The sequence below is a fragment of the Pelodiscus sinensis genome, chromosome 1 (assembly GCF_049634645.1).
Source record: "Pelodiscus sinensis isolate JC-2024 chromosome 1, ASM4963464v1, whole genome shotgun sequence".
Classification (NCBI taxonomy): domain Eukaryota; kingdom Metazoa; phylum Chordata; order Testudines; family Trionychidae; genus Pelodiscus; species Pelodiscus sinensis.
Window position 1 is genome coordinate 287,538,351 of NC_134711.1, and position 22,729 is coordinate 287,561,079.

The 22,729-nt window shown below is 40.7% G+C and overlaps 1 protein-coding gene across 1 annotated transcript in view; it reads right to left on the bottom strand.

Annotated features, from left to right (window-relative positions):
* CPB2 (carboxypeptidase B2) overlaps positions 1-22,729 on the bottom strand; it is a 30,747-nt gene that overhangs the window by 2,243 nt on the left and 5,775 nt on the right. The window contains exons 3-9 of the mRNA XM_006118002.4: positions 15,884-16,008; positions 15,673-15,781; positions 11,476-11,577; positions 10,489-10,593; positions 9,136-9,246; positions 4,854-4,944; positions 1,465-1,667 (exon numbers count right to left, since the gene is read on the bottom strand). Of these exons, the coding sequence (XP_006118064.2) occupies positions 1,465-1,667; positions 4,854-4,944; positions 9,136-9,246; positions 10,489-10,593; positions 11,476-11,577; positions 15,673-15,781; positions 15,884-16,008 (846 nt within the window). The remainder of the gene's footprint in view (positions 1-1,464; positions 1,668-4,853; positions 4,945-9,135; positions 9,247-10,488; positions 10,594-11,475; positions 11,578-15,672; positions 15,782-15,883; positions 16,009-22,729) is intronic.

The window sequence follows — 22,729 nt, forward strand, 5'->3', positions numbered from 1 at the left end:
CTTTAACTGGAGGTTTTCAAAAAGAGGCAATCTGTAGGGTTGCCAGATGGTTTCAACAAAAATACCGGACACACTTGACATTACATCACAATCTACATTACATCTTATTTAGAAAATACTGGACATTTATATTTTCTCATTTATATTTTCTAAATTTGTTTCCTGAACAGAAAGCTCAAATACTGGACTGTCCAGTTCAAAACTGGACACGTGGTAACCCTAGCCATCTGTTTTGGATGGTTTTAGACACAACAAATCCTGCATCTTGGAAAGGTGGTTAAACTAGATGACCCTTGTAATTCCTTTTAACTCTAAGAATCAGTGTTTACTCTATTGATGTCCTGTGTCTCCACTTAGCAAGTCCCATGGAGAGAAAAACCTTTTTCCATTCTGTCAGACATTTCCTAATTCTTCCCTGGTCCAATGCAGGTTGCACTTGGAGTAAAGAACCCCTGTCCCACTTTCCGATGCATGGAAAGCATCAGGAAATTGGCCAAATGGAACAGAGAACTTGTGGGGCTTCTCTTCTTACTCCTTACCCTGGGAATTCTTGTTAGACTCTTTAGACACCCAAGTAGCCTAATTAGCCTGCACATACTGGCTAACTCCAACCTAGCCTGGATCATTTTTACAATCAAGATAAATCCATAGGCTTGCAGGCTAACCAGTAGTAAAAAAGAAGACGGTGTTCTTCACTTTCTATCGATTAATAGAAAGGGAGGTGATCCTATACAACTAGATTCTGCAGGGGTGAGGAGCCCTGATTATGTGGACCTCCAGAACTTCACAGAACTGGGTCTTCCTTTAACCAGGCCTTAGAAGACCTTTAACCCCAGGACCAGCAGACAACCTCATGACCTACAGAATCAAAGAGGCATTTGTCTTCCATGGGCTACCTGTGATCTGCTGGTCGTCTTAAGGAACAGAGGGTCTGTAAAATAAGTCTTTTCTCTATCACACCATTAAGACCATTTAAAATAATTGCCATTGAAAACGTTTTAATTAAGATTTCAGTTAAGGCTGCAGGTACATATCAATGTTACCAGTGCACATTCTTCAAGAGCAATATAGTTAAAGTTACAGACTCAGTAGGTCCACATATGGGGGAAAATTAGAAGAAAGCTGAATGTATGGAAATGCTTTATTAAGGTGCCCAAGTTATCTTCACTTTGCTCTCTAAGCAATGCCTTGAAAATATGAGAAAGGCTGTCTTATCTATCCATCCATCCATCCATCTTATTAGTCAGTGTCTTTCAAAACCAGAATACTTATAATCATAATTCTTGTGCCTAAATCCAGCTTCCTTGTGCTCTTAATACCCCTATCAAAAATTCTGTTTCCCAAATCTTGAACAGACTAAAAGCCTACTGAACACAGTCATTCCCGCTTTTCAGTAAATGTCCTGTCTTGCAAAGTGATGAAAATGAGAGATACAGATCACGTATAATAAATGGTAACACTAACCAGCTCATCATGGTCTTTACTTTTATTCTCAGTATAGGAATATGGAAACAGAACCATCTGTGAGTAAGAGTGCATAGTTATATATGCCTTAATGTGATTTTTATTCTTTTGGAGAAAATTAGCCACAGCTTTTACTTCTGGTTCAGACTCAGGGTAGGGCCCACAGTATATCTCACGACAATCATCATGAGAGGCACCTTTACCTGTAATAAAGCAGAGTATACATTATCACCTGTTGAGTTCTTACACACTGAATTGTCTCATGGCCCAGTGACAAAATAAAGCGTTAGAATGCTATACAAGTGAACATAGAATCTGGGACCCCCTTGGATGCATCAATACTACATTTATCATTATTGCACCATCGGGTCTGATTATCTAATGCCTTGCACCAGTTGTAAGTTTAAAAAAATTGGGGAAGGTACAGAAAAGGGGCAAAAAATTATTTAAGGCCTGGAGTAAATGCTGTACATTGAGAGACCTAAACAGCTCAATATGTTTAGCTGATCAAAAAGAAGTTTGAGAGGTGACCTAATTATAGTTTAACGTACCTTCATGGGGAGAAAATATGGTTGCTTTAATCTAGCAGAGAAGGGTATGACAAGAACCAATGGCTGAAAACTGAAGCTATACGAATTCAAATTGGAAAGAAGTGACACATTTTGAACACCAAGGGTAATTAGCCATTGGAACAAACTACAGGCAGTCCCCGACTTACGCGGATCCGACTTATGTCGGATCCGCACTTACGAACGGGGTTTTTCTCGCCCCGGAGCTCACGGGCGGCGGGTCACCACCCGTGTCCTCCAGAGCGAGAAAAGCTTCTCCCGGTCTCCCTGGTCTGCTGGGGGGGTCCAGCAAAGCCGCTGGACCCCCCAGCAGACCAGGGACACCCGAGCAAAGCTGCCCAGGTGGCGGGAGTCCCGCTGCCTGGGCAGCTTTGCTCGTTTGCCCCGGAGCAAAGCCGCCCAGGCAGCGGGACTCCCGCTGCCTGGGCGGCTTTGCTCCTGTCCCCCTGGTCTGCTGGGGGGGTCCAGCAAAGCCGCTGGACCGCCCCCCCCAGCAGACCAGGGACACCCGAGCAAAGCCGCCGCCTGGGCGGCTTTGCTCCCGGGCAAACGAGCAAAGCCGCCCAGGCGGCGGCTTTGCTCTAGTGTCCCTGGTCTGCTGGGGGGGTCCAGCGGCTTTGCTGGACCCCCCCAGCAGACCAGGAGGACAGGAGCAAAGCCTTGGAGCACGCCCGCAGCGGGACAGCCCGGGTGCGCTTGGGCTGTCCCGCTGCGGGCGTGCTCCTCGACTTTGCTCCTGTCCCCCTGGTCTGCTGGGGGGGGGGGGGGGGTGCAGCTAGTGCCCCCCCCAGCAGACCAGGCTTTTCTTGCCTACCCCTGGGGTAGAGCAGCTGGGGGCTGCTGGGTTGGTCCCGCAGCGCCGCTCCGGACCAACCCGGCAGCACCCCAGCTGCTCTGCCCCAGGCGTCCTGATTCAGCCGCTGCTGGTCAGTTTCAGCAGCGGCTGAATCAGGATGCCTGGGGCAGAGCAGCTGGGGTGCTGCTGGGTTGCTCCAGTAGCGCTGAGGACTGGAGCAACCCAGCAGCATCCCAGCTGCTCTGCCCCAGGCGTCCCCAAGTCAGCCGCTGCTGAAACTGACCAGCGGCTGACTATGGGAAGCCCGAGGCAGAGTTGCTCTGCCCCAGGCTTCCTGGAATCAGCCGCTGATCAGTTTCAGCAGTAGCTGACTTGGGGACTCCTGGGTTTCTTAAGTTGAATCTGTATGTAAGTCAGAACTGGCGTCCAGATTCAGCCGCGGTTGAAACTGATCAGTTTCAGCAGCGGCTGACGCCAGTTCCGACTTACATACAGATTCAACTTAAGAACAAACCTACAGTCCCTATCTTGTACGTAACCCAGGGACTGCCTGTACCAAGTGTAATGGTAGAACCTAGCCACTGTTCTCTGTCAGGTCTCAGCAGGTCCCGTATGTGGCAACAGTTGGCAGCTGCAGCTTTTCCCAGCTTCAGTAGTGGAGGCTGATTACCGCAGGCAACTGAACTTTTATTGTTGAGTCAGTTGTGCTGACTGGACACTACCAGGTTCCCTTTTTGAATGAACATTCCAGTGAAAAACCAGACACCTGGCAACCCTACTTGAGAGTACAGTGATTGTCTGGTTTCACCCAGACATGTGTAGAACCCAGGTTTGCTGTGTGGTGGGAGGAGGGGGGGGGGGTTAATTACTATAGTAGCGGAGATAGGACTACCAGTTTTTCATCTCTTGTTCTGGAAGCATCTGCTGCTGCTTTATGTTAGTGTGTCCTGGTCCATAACTCCAACTGAAGCCAGTGGTAGTTGGACCTGCTCAACATCTCTGAAAATGAAGGCCTTCCCTTAAAGAGTGCCTCTATTCTGAACAATATTTCTGTAAAATTAAAATTGTTGGGATGCACTTTTATTATTTCACAGTCACAGTGTGTGTCATATGTTCAGTTTTTAAAATATAAGAATTATAACACTCAACCTTGTGATTAATTGCACTGGGTTCTTTCTGAATAATGTAGCATGTGAAGGCAATATTATATTGTGAGTTACACCTATACAGTCCTGTTACTCTCAATGGATTTCACTAAGGTGCACTTTGTTGAAGTGTAATAAAGAATTCTATTGATGTTCAAAAAAGAATAGAATCCAGTTTGGTTTACAAACTAATATTAGTTACCAAAGTCCTCTGATAGGACTCAGAACACATACAAAGAAAATCTGTTGCATCTAAAGGTGCCCTTTTTGCCAAGTGATTTTTCAGAATAGAGCCACTCTCTAACCTCTGCATGTCTGTTCCCTCACTTATAAAATAGAGATGGTGATGATTTATCTGCCTTATATGGTTGTGAAGCACCTTAAGTGCTTTGAAAATTAAGTATGCTGTATAAATCTCTGCTGTAATTAATATTCACAGCATACCAATTAGCTATTATATAGCCTGTTTTTTCCAAGTTCTGTATTAATTATTTTATGTTTAATATACTTTTAAATCTATTTATATGGTCCTTCTCACCATAGCATCTTAGCAATACATAAACTTCAATTAATTTGTCCTCACCATACTCCTGTGAGGTAGAGAAGTTTCTTCATTCCCATTTTATGATGGGAAAACAAGCAAAAAGAGCTCAAGTGTCTTCCTGATAACCACATAGGAAATATGTAACAAAGTTGGGAATTGTTCTTTGGACCCCAGAGCTGCTTATAAATGTTTTGATTAAGTTCATTACTAAGGGATATTATCTTTATATCAGAAATTATTATATGAATAGGTAAATAAAATATTCTGAATATGAAGAAATCTGAAAGTTAAAACTGAAATGTCTGTAATGAAATATAGAGAACATTGCATCGTACCACACCAGCCTGCATCAAAATTCCTGTTCATGTCAGTACCAATGCACCTGTTGTTTCCATGCCGTGAGCGGCTCTTCCTCCACATCCGATTCTGTGGACAGACACACAAAAATGTGGGTTTTCATAAAAATTTAGAAAAATGGATATCACTATTTCACTTGCTAGTGAAAATGTAACTTCTGACTGCACTCTAGCTGCCAAGGCTAGAAACCTTTGTTAATGAAGGGGAGCAAAGAAGCAAGATATTTAGGGAGCCTATAAAACCATATGCTAGTTATCTGCATAACCTTCAATAATGGAGATCCCACAACCTCCCTAGACAATTTGTTCTGGGCTGTGTCTAGACTGGCAAGTTTTTCTGCAAAATCATCTGCTTTTGCAGAAAAACTTGCCAGTTGTCTACACTGGCCGCTTGAATTTCCACAAAAGCACTGACGATCTCATGTAAGATTGTCAGTGCTTCTGCGGAAATACTATGCTGCTCCCATTCAGGCAAAAGTCTTTTTCCGAAAGACTTTTGCGCAAAAGGGCCAGTGTAGACAGCAGAGATTTCTTTTCCGCAAAAAAGCCCCGATCACGAAAATGGCGATCGGGGCTTTTTTGCACAAAACAAATATGAGCTGTCTACACTTTTGCGCAAAAGGACTTTTGCCTGAACGGGAGCAGCATAGTATTTCCGCAAGAAGCACTGATTTCTTACATGAGATCGTCAGTGTTCTTGAGGAAATTGCAACGGCCAGTGTAGACAGCTGTCAGGTTTTTCTGCAAAAGCAGGTGCTTTTGCGGAAAAACTTGCCAGTCTAGACACAGCCCTCATGTCTTGCTTACAACACTCCTGATGACACATCCCAGAATGATGTTCACTTTTTTGTTTTTGTTTTTGCCACAGTGTTTTACTGTTGACTCATGTTTAGTTTGTGTATCATTATAATCCTCAGACCCCCTTCCATGGTAATCCTTCCTAGCCATTAATTTCTCATTTTATATATTTGTCATTGTTTGTTCTTTCAGAAGTGGAATACTTTGTATTTGCTCTTACTGAATTTCATCGTGGTTGCTTCAGACCATTTCTCCACTTTGTCCAGATCATTTTGAATTTTAATCCTATCCTCCAAAGCACTTGCAACTCCTCATAGCTTGGTATTGTCCACAATTTTTATAAGTGTACTCAATATGCCATTATCTAAATCAATTATGAAGCTATTGAACAGAAGCAAGCCCAGGAGTGATCCCTTTGGGACCCCACTTTATATACCCTTCAAGCATGATTGTGAACCACTAATAACTACTCTCTGGAAATCATTTTCCAGCCACTTAAGCATCCATTTTATAGTAGCACCATCCACATTTTATTTCCATAGTTTATGAGACGGTCATGTGAGATGGTATCAGAAGTCTTACTGAAGTCAAGATATAACACATCTATCTTTTCCTCCATCCCTGATGCTTATTATCCTGACAAAGAAAGTGATTAGGTTGGTTTGACACAATTTGTTCTTGATAAATCCATGTTGACTTGTTATTTATCACCTTATTATATTTTGGATGTTTGAAAATGGATTGCTTAATTATTTATTCTGTTATCTTTCTAAATACTGAAATTCAGTAATTGTAAGCATACCTGATTGTGCTTGATATAATTATTCTGATTTGACTATAACTAGACTATACAAATAGTGGAGGATTCACAAAATTTTTCCAGAAACCAAAGTTGACAACTGCAAATCAAAACCACAGTTGAGCTCAATGCAAGATTTTGTTAAAAGACTTCTGAGGGATAATAATTAAGAGAATTTTGAAAGACACTGTTTAAAATAAAGATTGTACAATTTTTGCATAGAACAGGAAATTGCGATGTTCTTAGTCTCTATGGGTACATCTACACTTGTTCCCTAGTTTGAGCTAGGGATGCAAATGTAGGTGACCGAAATTGCTAATGAAGCGGGGATTTAAATATCCCGTGGTTCATTAGCATGATCTCGCCGGCGCATTACTCCGCTCAACAGCTGTTTCGAAGCAGGAAGTGCGCACTGCGACGTGGTAGTTCGAACCAAAGCCCTTGGTTCGAACTAACGTTACTAGGAGTAACAAGGGCTTTGGTTTGAACAAGGGCTTTGGTTCGAACCACCGCATCCTGGCACGCATTTCCTGCTTCGAAACAGTTGTTGAGCAGAGTAACATGCCAGCGAGATCATGCTAATGAAGCGTGGGATATTTAAATCCCCTCTTCATTAGCAATTTCGGTCGCCTACATTTGCATCCCTAGCTTGAACTAGGGAGCAAGTGTAAACGTACCCTATTTGATCAAACTCTCATTGAGGTCCATGTGAGTTCACCCAGATAAACAAAATATAAAGCAGAATCTGAGTCAGTATTTTAGAATTTGGCTCCAGGATCCAAAAATTCTCCTTTTATCTTAATCTAACTCCATTGTTTTCAATAGTACTCTGCATTATAACTAGGAAGGGAACAACTACCCATATTTTCTGTATTCTAATGATAGAATTTTCATACACCAAACTCTTTTGCATGGCAGATTGAGACCCACTGGGTATATCATTAGGGTTGCCAACTTTCTAATCACGGAAAACCAAACACCCTTGTCCTGCCCCCTGCCTTGCCTCTTCCCCAAGTCCCATCCTTCGCTCACTCTATACCTTCTTCTCCCATTGCTTGCTCTCCACCACACTAGCTCACGTGCTTATTTTCACCAGGCTGGGAGAAGAGTTTGGGATGCAGGAGGGGAGGAGGGCTCTAACTGGTGGTGTGGGCACGGGTGGCATCAGGGATGAGAGGTGTGGGGAGGAAGAGTAGGCTCCTGGCTGGGAGGTGGGGCCAAGAGGTTCAAAATGTGGAAGAGAACTCTAGGATGAGGAGGGGTTGGGAATGTGGAAGAACATATTGGCTCTGGGTGGGGGGGTGGGCTCTGGAGTGTAGCCAGAAAGGGGTTCATGGTGCAGCAGAAGATTCTGGGTTGGAGTGTGGGAGGAGGTGAGGGCTCCAGCTGGGGGTGTGGGGCACTGGAGTGGGGCTGGGGATGAGGAGCGTAGGATGCAGAAAGGGGTGATGGGTGCAAGCTCTGGAAGGGAGTTTGGGTGTAGGAGGAGGTTCTGAGCTGGAGCGGGGTGGTCTAGGTTGGGGCACAGGCGGAGGTTCAGGGTGCGGGCTCCGGGTGATGCTTACCTCAGGCAGCTCCGGGAAGTGGGAACGTGCCCTCCAACCCCTAGATGCAAGGGTGGCTAGGGGGCTGTGGATGTTGCCCCCGCCCACAGTTACTGTCTCTGCAGTTCCAATTGGCTGCAGTTCCTGGCCAATGAGAGCTGTGGAGCCAGTGCTTGGGGCAGGTGCATCACATGGAACCCTTGTGGCCGCTGCTCTGCATAGGAGCCAGAGGGACATTCTGGCTGCTTCTTAGGGGCCTGCCAGCTCTTCTGCACCTCTAGCCAGACTTTAGTGGCCCCGTCAGTGGTGCTAATCAAAGCTACCATGGTCCCTTTTCAACCAAGTTTTCCAATAAATAAAAGACACCTGACAATCCTATATATCATGTGTAGAGTCTATTAATTGTGGATGCAACTTGTAGCCTGGAAAGGCTGCATATATAAAGCTGAACATACACAAACAGAGGGTGGATTGAGGCCTTTTAAAAATATATAGTCCAAAATTTACAGATAAGGAGGAGAGATGTTTCTGCTTAAAAATGGAATCTGGGAGCTAAGTAAAAGGATGCATTAATAAAGCAAATAAATCATTCAACCTCTAGGAGCCTTGAACCTTCTGTTCACTGCGACTAAGTAAAATACCTGATAAGCCACTGGGATGTAGTCTGAGCTTACCTGTTACTCATTTGTCTGCCTGAAACAAAAAGTACTATGGAACATGGAAAACTATGCTGTCTGGCCTTACACCACTAAAAGGAGAAATAAACTGTTCAGTCAGGCTTTTCTGCCTTATGGTGGATTGTCATAGTATTGGCAGTCCTGTGGATTGACATACTACCATAATCATCACCTGACATCCAAAAAAAATGAAATTACAGGATGAGATCTAAGCCTTGGGTTGAACTGGGATCTGTAAATTAAAATTGCATCTTTGTAGTAACTATTGTGGTCTATGAAGGGACAGAGAAATTCCAAACTCCAGTAAAGAGGTTTGGGCTCAAAACTGCCAAGTGACACTTTGGAAAGTATGCCTTTAAATCTGTTCAATATACCAGCTTTCACAATACTCATGAATAACATGCTGGAATGTTCCACATGCCGTCTGGAAACCTTCTACTTACAGTGGTCCACGTGTATTCATAGCCATCTACATTCATCACAGGCATGACGTAGAAATCAAGATGCCGCAGAAGTCTTGCCATAATTGGATCTTTCACATGGAACTGGGTTGCCTATAGAACACGATGAGAACTTGTTCATGATGTCTATAATAATGTTTCCTCACCATCCTTGAAAGATACCTGAGAGGTCTTCAGTTGTCCCTATGTAAAGTAATAGTGTGATGGTGGCATCAGTCCAGCTCCTGGAGGGCAAATACATCACAGAAGTCGCCACTACAGCCAACACTTCAGTGTGCACAAAAAGGCTTGGAATTCAATTAAATTGGAGACTCAACTGTCCGCTTACCCAGTTGGGTGGTCCCACTAAGTCAAGACTGAGATACCAGGTACATTGCAATGGCATGACATCAGTATAGCTGGTCATCCTTTGACCAACAGCAAGAGGTTAATTAGCATTAGCTCTTAAGGGGGTATTTAAGGCTGTCCTTTTCAAAGGGGCTTGATGGACTTAACTGCCCAAATCCTGTTGACCTTTAAAGAGATTTTGGCACCTAACTCCCAGAGACTCTTTTGAAAGCGCTATCTAAGCTCCTTAACATTCTGCAGCCTTGCTGATTTCAGTGGAGTTTTATACATGTTAACCAAGGACTGAAGTTATGTTTACTCTCATGTTTATTCTGATGCCTTTTCTCCATATATCATTCAGCTCCTGGGTAGACAGACTATTATTCCCCTTCTAATTGGGTAATCCTGCCTTTAGACTTTACCACTAAAATGCGCTCTTAGGGTATGTCTGAACTGTCGAACAGGAGAGAGAAATTCCATATGGAGGAGACATACCCATGATAACTCTGATCGAGCTAGTGCACTAATAATAATGTAGCCATAGTGGCTGTAGGAACTGGCTACCCTGAGTATGATACCATCCAAGATGTCAGGCACATACTCAGGACAGTTAGCCCCTTGTGCCATTCATACCATCATAGCTACACATCTATTTTTAGCACACTAGTTCAGTCAGAGCTAGCATGGGTATGTCTCTTCCAACTCCAAGTATAGACATAGACTTAGTTTGAAATATAATTATCTATGTTCTCCACCCCTGATCATTTCATAAATATGAAAGACTTGGTCCAACTTAGTGCTGGTGCTTTGAAAAATGTACCTTTATATCTGCTGTAAGAAGTGAGATAATCTCTTTTTAATCTTTGGCTCATACAAATACTTTATTTTTCAGTGCCTTGGCATTATATTGAATAGGAAGTTGTTGAAATAGAACACAGTTTGCAAGAGAAGGAAAATAGGATCAAGGTATTTTGTTTTGTTTAAAATATTAGAATGAAATCTACTCACATGTCCTACAAACCAAAGGCAGAAAGCAGGAGCAATCCATTCCCTTGCATGGATTCCACAGTCAATCCATATGGCACCTTTTGGTATTCCGTCTCTCTTAGAAAGCTGACAAAATAATATATGTTTAAGTCTTTAAGAAAGTTGTAGATTTTTGTTTTGTTTCAAGAGCTGTGACCACAGTTTGTTAAAGTTGTGGTTTTGGTGCAGTCAGCATGTCGTGGCACTAAGCAGACATGCCTCTGGAAGTCTAGTTTCAGGTTTTGCCTCAACCAGTTTCTGTAAGGAATGAAAACCACTCTCTGGGTACCGCCACCGGAACACCTCCCTCAGTGCACACCGACATGTAAGCTCCAGCACCTTCTTCCAAGGCATGCAGCGTTCCAAAGCAGGGCAGCAGCACAAAAGACACATGATGTATCCTATTGTGACCTCAAAGGCAACCATGACAGAAGGGCAGTTGTCCAAATTTTAGCGAGTGCCATTGCAATGTGGTGCACAGAGTCACAACACCACTCAAATTTGTGGCAACTATAATGTTTCTCCTAAAAAATTGTGCCCTGCAAATTTCTTTCAGCCTTATATGTGTTGAGAATGGAAATAGAATAGTAAACAAAAAGAAGAAAGAGAGACAAGAAAAGGAAGTGATCTTTCTTGCATGGAATTCTCAAGGTGACAATGGGCTGGATATTGATCTTGCACTAGTTTAAATATGCAGTATTTCAACTGACTTACTATCGCGCAAAGGAGAAACGTATTTGACCTGTTTTATATGCCAAAGTTCAGTGGCACCCTGTTTACTTTTGGGAGGGGAAGAAAGGAACATTTACACAACTAAAAAAAAATGCAAACAAAAAAAGAGCATATTTTTCTATTTAAAAAAAATCAGAATGAGCTACCAGAACCATTTTTTAAATTCTCTCTGACAAAACCTATACCTGTAATTTAAATGTCTAAAGAAAAAGATTGCACATTAATTCATAACTGTACCTTCAATATATAAAGTGGGCGTTTCTCAAATGAGGATCCAATATATATTTTCTGGAGCATATCAGCATTCATCTCAGTTATAGCTTCCATCCAAGCATATATCTATACAGATGAAGTGTATCAGTTAGCAAATATAATTTCAGTTTCGAAGTCTCCAGCCCCAATTCATCATTCCACACACAGGAGAATTTCCCACTGAAATAAATGGGAGATTTCCCCTTCAGTGCATAGAATGCTTGACTGTGCTTTCTTTTTAGAAAAGGAAGGAGGGATTTTTCCAAAGTGCTTACATGACTTCCCTGCACATTTGTGTCCCATCAACAATCAGTGGCTAATTATCTATAGCCAGCTTTTCTATCTGAGACAATTTGAGTGACAGAAGAAGAACAAGATTGGTGAGATACTAACATAAGTTGGTCCAATAAAAGATATTAAGAGAGATAAGCTTTTGAGCTACACAGAGCTCTTCTTCTGGTCTGGGAAAAGTACTAAATAATGTCACAGTTGAATACAAGTTTGAGTGGATAGTTTAAGTAGTTGGAACATATTCAAGGTGAATTAGCCTGAAATAATACAATCAATACATGATAGCTTGATGATAGGTTTCTTTAAAAGCTTTCTGGATAGGGGAGAAAAGGCAGAACACTCTTTTTCATAATTTTTTCAGACCTTTTGAAGGCAATATTTAAAACCAAAGAATGAAAAGTGTTGTACTGAACGAAGTAAGGGAGCTTGGAAGAATGTCAACCAAGTATTCATTAACATTTGCGGGTGGTAGGGGAGGATATTAACTGAACATAGAAAGAAGTTAAATATTTTGAGCCTTCTTTTCAAAATGGGGTGTTTGGAGAAATACAGGCATATTTGTATACCTAATTTGCATGCACAAATCAAGTAATTGAATATGCAAATAGACAGTACACACTTCTCACCAACCAAATGCATGCATCATTGCCTGATTTGCACGTACATTCATAGTAATTTGTGCGTGCATTTTCATGTAGTTAAATGAAAATTGAAAAGCAGACACTTTCTGACAGCTTTCTTGAATATATGTTATTTCATGAGACATAAAATCAACTAGAGCAGATATATTGTGTTCTTAATTTAATTTCCAGTGTGTTGACCTTTCATTTTTTAACTTAATTAGAAAACGTGTGGAAACTGTTAATAAAGTTATTAGTACAGAACTTTATGATTCATCTGTTCTTTCCCTGCTCCACCACAGAAACCCTAAACAAAACACCGCAAGACCAAATTAGGAAAGGCACTAAAATACGATTATACTAGGATAAGTTATCAAGGGCCTAACCATTTAGTTCAAACTATATTTTTACGCAGTTCATTACACCAGTAAAATACTTATAAGATATTATACACGGAACATAGTTTTTTAAGTAGTTCTTATGTTTCTCCTCCATGATTTTGAAAAAAAAAATTCACTCATCCCTGATTATACATGGTACCAATAGCATTGCATATTTATTAATGTTGCTTGACACTTCCTATTATAAGATCCTACTTTCAGTTGCTTATAATTGTGTCAAATTAAAAGTTTGGGCTGAAATTTTACATGCCAAGTGTCAGACACAGGCGGATTTAAAAAAAAAAAAACTAGCCAAAAATGACTCCACTGTTTCCCAAAAAGGCCTGAAGAAAATGTTGTTTGGTGCATGCTAAAAAATTCTAGTTACCTTTTTAATGTTTTTCTTAGTGTTTTAGCACCCCCATATTTGGAAGAGAGACCTGAAATTTGGCAAGGGGTGATCTTTGTGTCAAAGATGTACTTTTGGTTTGGCCGTCCCTGTGAAAATCCTCTCAGTCCTAAGTGAAAATGATTAGAACTGTTTAAAAGAATTACAGAAATCACAGATGGAAAAAGAGAGATTTAACACATGCAGCAGGTCATCTAGCATATCTTTTTGCAGCAGCAAAGAAACAAAGATATTAGAAAAGAAAGAGAAACATACTTATTTCTTTGCATTTTGTAGCCTATCAAGTTACTTTCCTATCATGCTAATAATATGTTTGTATCAATTTAGATTAATTCGGTAATAGTTAAAAACTCTAATTTAGGCTGCTAATACTAACCCAGCAGCACTCAACTCCTTGGGGGAGGGCTTTGCCATTAACCCACCTGGGTACAGTACAGCCCAGCCCTAGGCTGCCTGGTGAGTCGGGTTCCCCTGGAGTGCAGTGGCTCCTGCTCTAGAGTATAACAAGATGGTACAGCCTCTGAATGCACTTTCCAATGTGTGCCATATCTGCATTACAATCAATTAAAAGACAGGCTTGCACTTGAATGAGAGAACATACATAAGCTCACAGTCCAGGTCAAGTAATATGGGGTTATATTTTATCTTTTATCCATGCTGCAACAGGCTGTTTGCAAGATCAGCAGGAGCTAAGGTTTGCAGACTTCCGTGGTTGGGGGACAGTCTCACCCAGATACTGGTCATAACTTATTTTTGTTTTCCCAGGCCTGAAATAGGGGAACTTAGGTCTAGACCTCTCACCCACACAGGATGGCAAGAACAATATCCTCAGACTCAGCAGATGTATTATTAAATATAAGTCCCAAATAATTGGTTCAGGCTGAGTTAAGCAATTAGGACACAGGTTGCGATAGATAACCACAAAGACCCATGGCAACGAATTGACCTATATGATAATAAGTTAAGAGCAATGATATATTGACCAACAGGAAAATAACATTAGAAACACCCCCTATTGAATATGCATAAAACATGTTATTGTCAGCGCCACTTAGTATAAAAGTGGGACCCCAGCCCAAGGGCGATGGGGAGAAGATGTAGTCCTTGGAAGGGCCAGAATGATGGCCCCTGGTGATGATGGGGAAGGTGAAGGTAATGAGAAAGATGATGGACTAACACCTAAGATTGTTCTAGAAGGAGTGATGTAAGTATATGGTAAGGAAATATGAATGTACATTCTCTGTCTTATGAAATTGAGTTGTTTGTGACTGTGCTAACCTTATTAATAAACTGTAAATATTGTAAATATACAAGAGTTTCTATAGTGTGAGTGTTGCAACCATGCACATCAGGGTTTCCAATCATAGTACAGTAGAGTCCGGATTATCCGACCTGCGGTAATCCGACATTCTGCTTTATCCGACCCTCAAGCTCCCGGGGACAAAGCGGTGCTGGCAGGAGCGGCATCAGCAGCTCCAAGAGAGCGACGGGGCAGCGAGTGAGGCCATTCTCCCAGCCCGTGCCCTGGAGCCACTGATGCCACTCCTGCCAGCGCCGCTTCGTCCCCGGGAGCTACAGGCATCAGCGGCTCCAGGAGAATGACCAGGCAGCGAGCGGGGCTGGGCGCCTGGGAGCTGCAGGGAGGGAAGGGGCCGGGGCCAGGGCCAGGCAGGGATGGGGACCAAGCAGCCCTGGCTACAGTAGAGTCCCTATCATCCAACATTTTTGGTAATCAGACCACCTGTCAGTCCCATTTAGATCAGATGATAGGGACTCTACTGTATAATTGAATACTGGGCCTGATCCTGGGACAGAGAACCTATTAACCCTAAAGGTGGGTAATTAGAATTTAAACAATCTTAGATCAGGCTACAATTTTCCTTGGTCTTGCTTTCTATAAGCTTCCCACATTATTCTTACTAATGACTTCTTTGAAGTAAATGGTAATTCAATCCATGTTAAGGCAATTTGGGTAGAAATACATAACTGCACTATGCAGAGTGCTTTTTAGATGAATTACAGAATGATCCATTAGAACTGAATTGTCAGAAGCCACTAAAGTTATGATTGTGGGCTTAGAGTGAGCATTTACCTAAAATGTAAAATATCTTGACCACATTTCATTTCAGGTAATTGCATTGTGTCTACCTACAACTCCTTCTGTGACTTCAGTTTGAAAAGATATTATTCACCGTCTGCACTGCACAGATGTGTGCTGTGCTGCTGCTGAGGGGACTGCATTTAATTAGTGGACAAAGATTTCCTATGTAGTTTTTTGTAAGCTATTGGGATCCTTCTTCATGAAAGGTACTGTTTTAATATGGACTCTTATTAATGAATTGATACAAATGTAATTGATTCCCCTATAGATCTGTAATGTAACAGTCCACATCACCATCATCATCAAAATAAATATAAGTCCTTGTTAATGCACTAACAATAAATACATAAAGGATAACAAGAAAAATATAATATATCTTACTTCATTCAGAGAGTGATATTGTTGATAGTAGGATGCAGAACTGCGGGGGCTGACTGTGTCATTGACAGTTTGTTGTTCGATGAGCCCTTGAACATTGTCCATTAAAACTCTGAACAACAAACAAAGAGCATAAACCACTTTTAAATGCAGTGTCACTTATTAGTTTGAATTTCTGATTTCATCTCTTTACAGCAAGAAGTAAGAATCATACTTGTATCGGATGGTAGATCGGTTTAGCTCAGTTTTCACATCATCTATATCGGATACATTGACATAGAAATGGACTTCCTTGTTCTTCATAATATTTTCAGCTGAATCAGGTTTCCAAAGAACAACCTAAAAAGTTTCCAAAAACAATTTTTTTCACAAGGAAAGAAAAAAAACCCACTATCATTTAGTAAATATTCTGGATTCAATCAAAACCGAATACATATTTTCAGTCTACTAGGTGATGTGGGGGAAGCAGGTTTATGTTTCACATATTGTGCTCTCACATCATGCTATTGCTGAAAATGAAAAGTGTGTAGGTAAGAAAAGTTTATTATAACAACTGCATATAAATTCGTAAATAAAGAACAAAGTCAGGAACATCATATTTCATAATTTTACTAGTTTAATATATCGATTTAGCTGATTATTACAATCCAGATCCTCAAGTCTATTGACTGTTATTTTCCTCGACGGTATTTGAGGAATGAATGCAGTTCAGACAGTCTTTGCAGTTATTATATACAGTGGTTACTGATTATAGATAAACCAAATGCCAGAAGAGATTTCAAAATAAATCCACATGCTGCAATAATATAAAGGGGTCATGAGAGATTAAATATAGGCAGAAAATAAAATGAAATTCATGGTAGTAAAGTTCAAGTTAGTAAAATGAAAGTTAATGAAATAAAATGATCTGGGTAATGTCTACACTGCAACACTATTTTGAAATAACTAGTGCTATTCCAAAATAACTTAATCCATGTCTACCATCTTGTTAGTCTCTAAAGTGCTACATAGTCCTGTTTTTTGTTCCAGCTACACCAGACTAACATGGCTACATTTCTATCTCTATTCTACACAGCCAGCAGTTATTTTGAAATAGTGTCAAAATACTATCAAGCAGGAGGATTTCTTATTCTAACTCCTGTAACCCTCATTGTATGAGGAATAAGGGAAGTTAGAGGAAGAGTGCTCTGTTTCGAAATAAATGCTGTGTAGATGCTTCCTATTTATTTCAAAATAAGATGTGCAATTGACGTAGCTCAGTTTGCGTAGCTTATTTTGAGTAAAGCCCTGCAGGGTAGATGCACCCTCTGAGACTTCAGTATTCAGTGGAAGATTGACAATAATAATGTTGAAAAGATCTAGGGGTGATAGTGGACAGTAAATTAGTTGTGAATTTATAATGTGAAAAAAGGCCAGTGCAATTTTTTCTGCATATTCAAAATCAATGTGTCGAAGAGTAGGTAGATAATTTCTCTTCTCTCCTTGGTTTTGGGGCAACTACACTTTGACTATAATATTCATTTTGAAGCACCATACAGGATTATGTTAATGCAAACTACGTACTTTTTAGTGCAGCACAAGACACGATTAGCATTCAACTTTTTGGTGTACTCTACAATTCATGCCTCCATAGTCTACAATGCAGTACACTGTAGTTATAGCCTTTGGACAAACCATTATAGAGATAGCCTCCGGAGAATATATTCTAAATTTTAAATAAGATTAATAGCCAGATTCCTAAAGGAATTTGGGTACCTACTTGCCTCTTTAGGTACCTACATCCACCATTAAAGGCTGATGGTATTCTCAAAACTGCTAATCAGCTGCTGTCTAACCCTATAACACTTATATAATATAAGAAATAGAGGTCACCAAATGAAATTAATAGGTAGCAGGTTTAAAACAAAGAAAAGCGCAGTGCAGTGAACCTGTGGAACTCCATGCCAGAGGATGTTGTGAAGACCAGGACTTTAACTGGGTTAAAAAAAACTAGATTAATTCATGGAGGTTAGGTCCATCAATATTTATTTGCCAGGATGGGTAGAAATGGTGTCCCTAGACTCTGTTTGTCAGGAGCTGGAAATGGATGACGAGGAAGGGATCACTTGATGATTACTTGTTCTATTCACTCCCTCTGGGGCATCTGGCATTGGCCACTGTCGGCAGACAGGAAACTGGGCTAGATGGAACTTTGGTCTGATCCAATATGATCATTCTTATGTACGTTGCAACAGGTGAGCACACACAAAACTTCCTTCATCTGGATGCCACTCCATACTAATGAGCCACCTGGAGATCTAGCACATGCCAAAGCCCTAGCAGTCCCCAAGTGAGATTCTCAACTACGTGTTGCCTTGTCTATCTTGCCAGCAGGGCCTGATCCCTTGACGATGTGTACAATATACCTTCAGGCTTGGACACACAGAGTACATGTTCAGAATACCTAGTAGTTAGGACACTCATCATGTTTAAATTCTCACTCTGCCTAATTTAGAATAGGGACTTGAACCAGTTCTGCTTACATCTGAGTTCATATACCCAATAGCCTGTGATATAAGCAGAACTGGGCCAACAGTGACCAGTAATAGCTATGTGAGGGGTAGACACAAGAAGACAGTGATGGACTAACCTGCTCCAGAGGGATTATGTTATTCCCACAACCATGACAGTAAATCCCTCTTCCAAAATTTGTCAATTGTTAAATGTTTATTATTATAACTCTGACAGTGTGTTATGCTTCGCTGAATCGTGACAAGTTCTTGGCCCCAGTCTTATCTTCTGGCAAAGAATTCCACAGGCTGTGTGTTTCTATGAAAAACTATTTGCTTTACCAATTATCCTTAAATGTTACATATTCTGAACTTTAGTTTCAATAAAAATATTTTATTTTTATACTAAGGGACAGCACTGCCTATATTTGAAGTTGCTTGATATTTCCCAATATAATACCATTTTCCACTGCATTTGCTTTTAACTTTGCCAAACTTAATTGAAGTGAAATTTTCCAGGCAATGTGACAGCTCACTTGCATGTTAATTTTATTCAAAATAGGTATTACTCTAATCTTATAAGAAAGCTTTTAATGTTTAGATTCTATGAAATGCTTGTAAAATGCTGCATGCATTAACCTCACTTGTAAATACTTCATGCTACAAGATGAAACATGGTTTTTTTTATAATTTTAAAGTGCCTGTTCTGAACTTATAAGCTCAGATACGAAGAGTGGTCCCTCTGCCTATCAAGGACTGTCAAGATGTAATGGGTTATCTAGGCTTTGTTGATTGCTCCAGCCACTCATAAAGAAGTTATGTGCAAGAGTCCATGACCCATTGGTTTGAACTCTGGTGGAAAGTCATATAGGAATACTCAGAAGAAGATATGGTGATCTCTTTGGCTACAGCTACACTATGAGTTTTGCCCCAAGAGCCAATAAGCACAGATTAGCATTTTCTCATGCTTCATTTCATACTCTCTTTCGTTCCGTTTTTGCGCTAGAAGTTTTTACACAAAAACAGGCAGTATTGCCGTGGCTGTTTTGTGCAAAAAACCCTTTTTCCACAAGATCCTTATGCCTGTCCCGGAGGCAGAAAAAGAGTATTTTTTGTGCAAAATGGCGACGGCCACACTGCCTGTTTTTTCACAAAAACCCCTAGCACAAAAATGGAACAAAAGAGAGTATGCAAATGAAGCATGAGAAAATGCTAATCCGTGCTTCATTTGCATTGGGTCTTGCGGCAAAACTCACAGTGTAGCCATCGCCTTAGTGTTTGAACTTTCAGAATGCCAGAGACACTACACTAAGGCAGAGATCTTTAAGAAAAAGGAGGTAAAAAACAAGGGCTTGTTATGGTGGGAGACTACTACAGACCATCTAACCAGGAAAAAGAGGTAGATGATCCTTTTTGAAAAAAAATAACAAAATCATCCAAAACATAGGACTTGGTGGTAATGGAGGACTTTACCTTCACAGACATCTTGGAAAATAACATGTCAGAGCACAGATTATTTAATACATTTTTGGAATGTTGGAGACAATTTTTTCCCTTTCAGATGGTGGAGAAAGCTACTATGAGAGAGACTGTTCTAGATTTGATTTTGATAAATAGGGAGGAACTGGTTGAGATTTTGAAACTGGAAGGCAGTTTGAATGAAAGTGATCATGAAATGATAGAGTTCATAATTCCAAAGAATGGGAAGAGGGAGAACAGCAAAATAAAGACAATGGATTTCAAGAAGGCAGACTTTAGCAAACTCAGGGACTTGGAAGGTAAGATCCCATGGGAACTAAGACTAAGAGGAAAAACAATTGAAGACAGTTGGCAATTTTTCAAAGAAACATTATTAAGAGCACAAAGGGAAACTATTCCACTGCATAGGAAAGATGGAAAGCATGGCAAAAGACCACACTGGCTTAACCAAGAGAACTGGAATGACCTAATAAGAGCTAGGTCAGATTACAAAGTATGAATATAAACAAATAACAGATATGTAGGGGCAAAATTAGAAAGGCCAAGACACAAAACAAGCTCAAACTAGCTAGAGACATAAAAGGTAACAAGAAAACATTATACAAATACATTAGAAGCAAGAAGACGACCAAGGACAGGATAGTCCCAATACAAAATGATGAGGGAAAAACAATAACAGAAGATATGGAAATGGCAGAGGTGCTTAATGATTTTTTTGTTTCAGTTTTCATCAGAAAGGTTGGTGGTGATTAGACACCTGACCTAGTAAATGCTAGTTAAAATTATGTAGATTTAAAAGATAAAATAGGGGAAGAATATGTTTAATATTACTTAGCCAGGTTAGATGTCTTCAAGTCACAAGGGCCTGATTAAATGCAACCTGGAATACTAAAAGAGCTGACTAAAGGAGATTTCTGAGCTGTAAGCTATTATCTTTGAAATTCATGGAATAGAAGAGAGATTCCAGAAGACTGGGAAAGGGAAATGTAGTATAAAAAAGGAAATAACCCATATATGGGAAGTAACTCATAGAATTACTGACTAGTCAGCTTAACCTCTGTACCAGTAAGGGTAATGGAGTAAATAATTAAAGAATCCATATGCAAATATCTAGAAGAAGATGATAACAGTCACCACGGATTTGTCAAAATATGTCATGTCAAACCAAGCTGATAGCTTTCTTTGACAGGGTAACAAGCCTTATGAATAGGGAGAAAGTGGTAGATGTGGCATAGCTAGACTCGAGCAAGATTTTTGATACAATCTCACATGACCCACTCATTAACAAAGTGGGGAAATACAAACTACATGGTGTTACTATAAGTTGAGTGCATAACTGGATAACCGTTCCCAGCGAGTAGTTATCAATGGTTCACAGTCACGCTCAAATGGCATAACAAGTGGGTTTCAGCAGGGATCAGTTCTGGGTCCAGTTCTGCTCAGTATCTTCTTCAATTATTTAGATAATGGCATAAAGAGTACTCTTATAAAGTTGCAGATGACACCAAGCTGGAAGAGGTTGCAAGTGTTATTAGAGGTAAGATTATAATTTGAAATGAGCTGAACAAACTGGAGAAGTTATCTTAAATAAATAGGATTAAATTCTATAAGGACAAACACAGTGTACTCCGTTTAGGAAGGAACAATCAAGCTACATGCATACAAAATGGGAAATGAGGGCCTACAAAGGAGTACTACATAAATCAATCTAGGAGTAATCATAGACCACAAGCTAAATATGAGTCAACAGTGTAGCACTGTTACACACACACACAAAATTCTGGGATATATTAGGGCCTGAGCCCCACCCAACCCACGTGCAGCTGGACTGCCAACACCATTTGCCCCAGGGATGGAGATGGCTTTCCCCATTAGGAAGGCAGGATAAGGGATGCAAGAGTGTTGTAAGCAAGGCATGAGAAGTAATTTTGCCCTATTCCATGCTAATTAGGCCTTAGCTGAAGTACTGTGCCACATTTCAGGAAAGATGTGGGCAAACTGGAAAAAATCCAAAGAGCAAGAAAAATGATTACATATCTAGAAAACATGACGTATGATGGAAGACTGAAAGAACTGTGTTTGTTTAGTCTGGATAAGAGGAAACTGGGAGGGATAGAACAGCCATTTTCAAGTACCTAAAAGGTTGTTACAAGGAAGAGGGAGAAAAAATATTCTCCTTAACTTCTGATGTGATAGTGATCCAAAAGTTCACGTGTTCTGGGTAGGTGAAATTAACGATAGAACATACCACCAGATTGTTTTTAACAGTCTGCCCTAAGACTGGCACTCAATTGTGAGCCAATCCAGCAAGCGTGACAGCTTTATTTACCCTCCCTGGCTTCTGGAGGCCCATGTGGCACCATGGGTTGGAAAGGCATACAGGGAGATTATCTCCCCTCTGATTTCAATGTTGCCAGTGTTGGTGTCTGGCCACACTGGAATGCAGAGTGAAGGAAGAGGAAATCATAGTAGCCAGAGAGAGAGGATGATTGCTAATGATTACTTGTTCTGTCAATTCTCTCTGAGACACCTGACATTGGTCTCTATTGGAAGACAGGATACTGGGCTAGATGGAACATTGTTCTGACCTTTTATGGGTGTTCTTATGAGGAGAGGAGAGGGTGATTGCGAGGTAAAGGTGAGAGGTATGAGAAGGAGAGGGGAGACAGAAGCTGATATGGAGGAGGTGGATAGGAGCAGTTGGTGAAGGAAATAAGAAGCTGAAGGGGAATAAGGGGAAGAGCAGGAGGGCAACAGAAGTCAGGGGAGAAATTTGGACAGAGACATTCTATGGGCACAGGGGTTGTTAAGGCTCTTGTGATCTGAGACATATCAGGGGAATCCAGTTTACAACACTGATTGGGGAAATGGTTATGCTTTTCAGTGCTGACATCAATGAAAATATGATGAAATGGGGGAAGTGCTTGAGAAGAAATTTGAAGGCCTTAGTTTAATTAAATGCTCTTCTCTGTAATGACAGATGGAAATCAAAAAATCATCCTGTTGTTTTAAGAAATTATTAATTCTGAAGGAAGAGATTCTTATAATCTAAACTCTGCCTTTAGCAAACCACCACCAAATACTGTAAAATC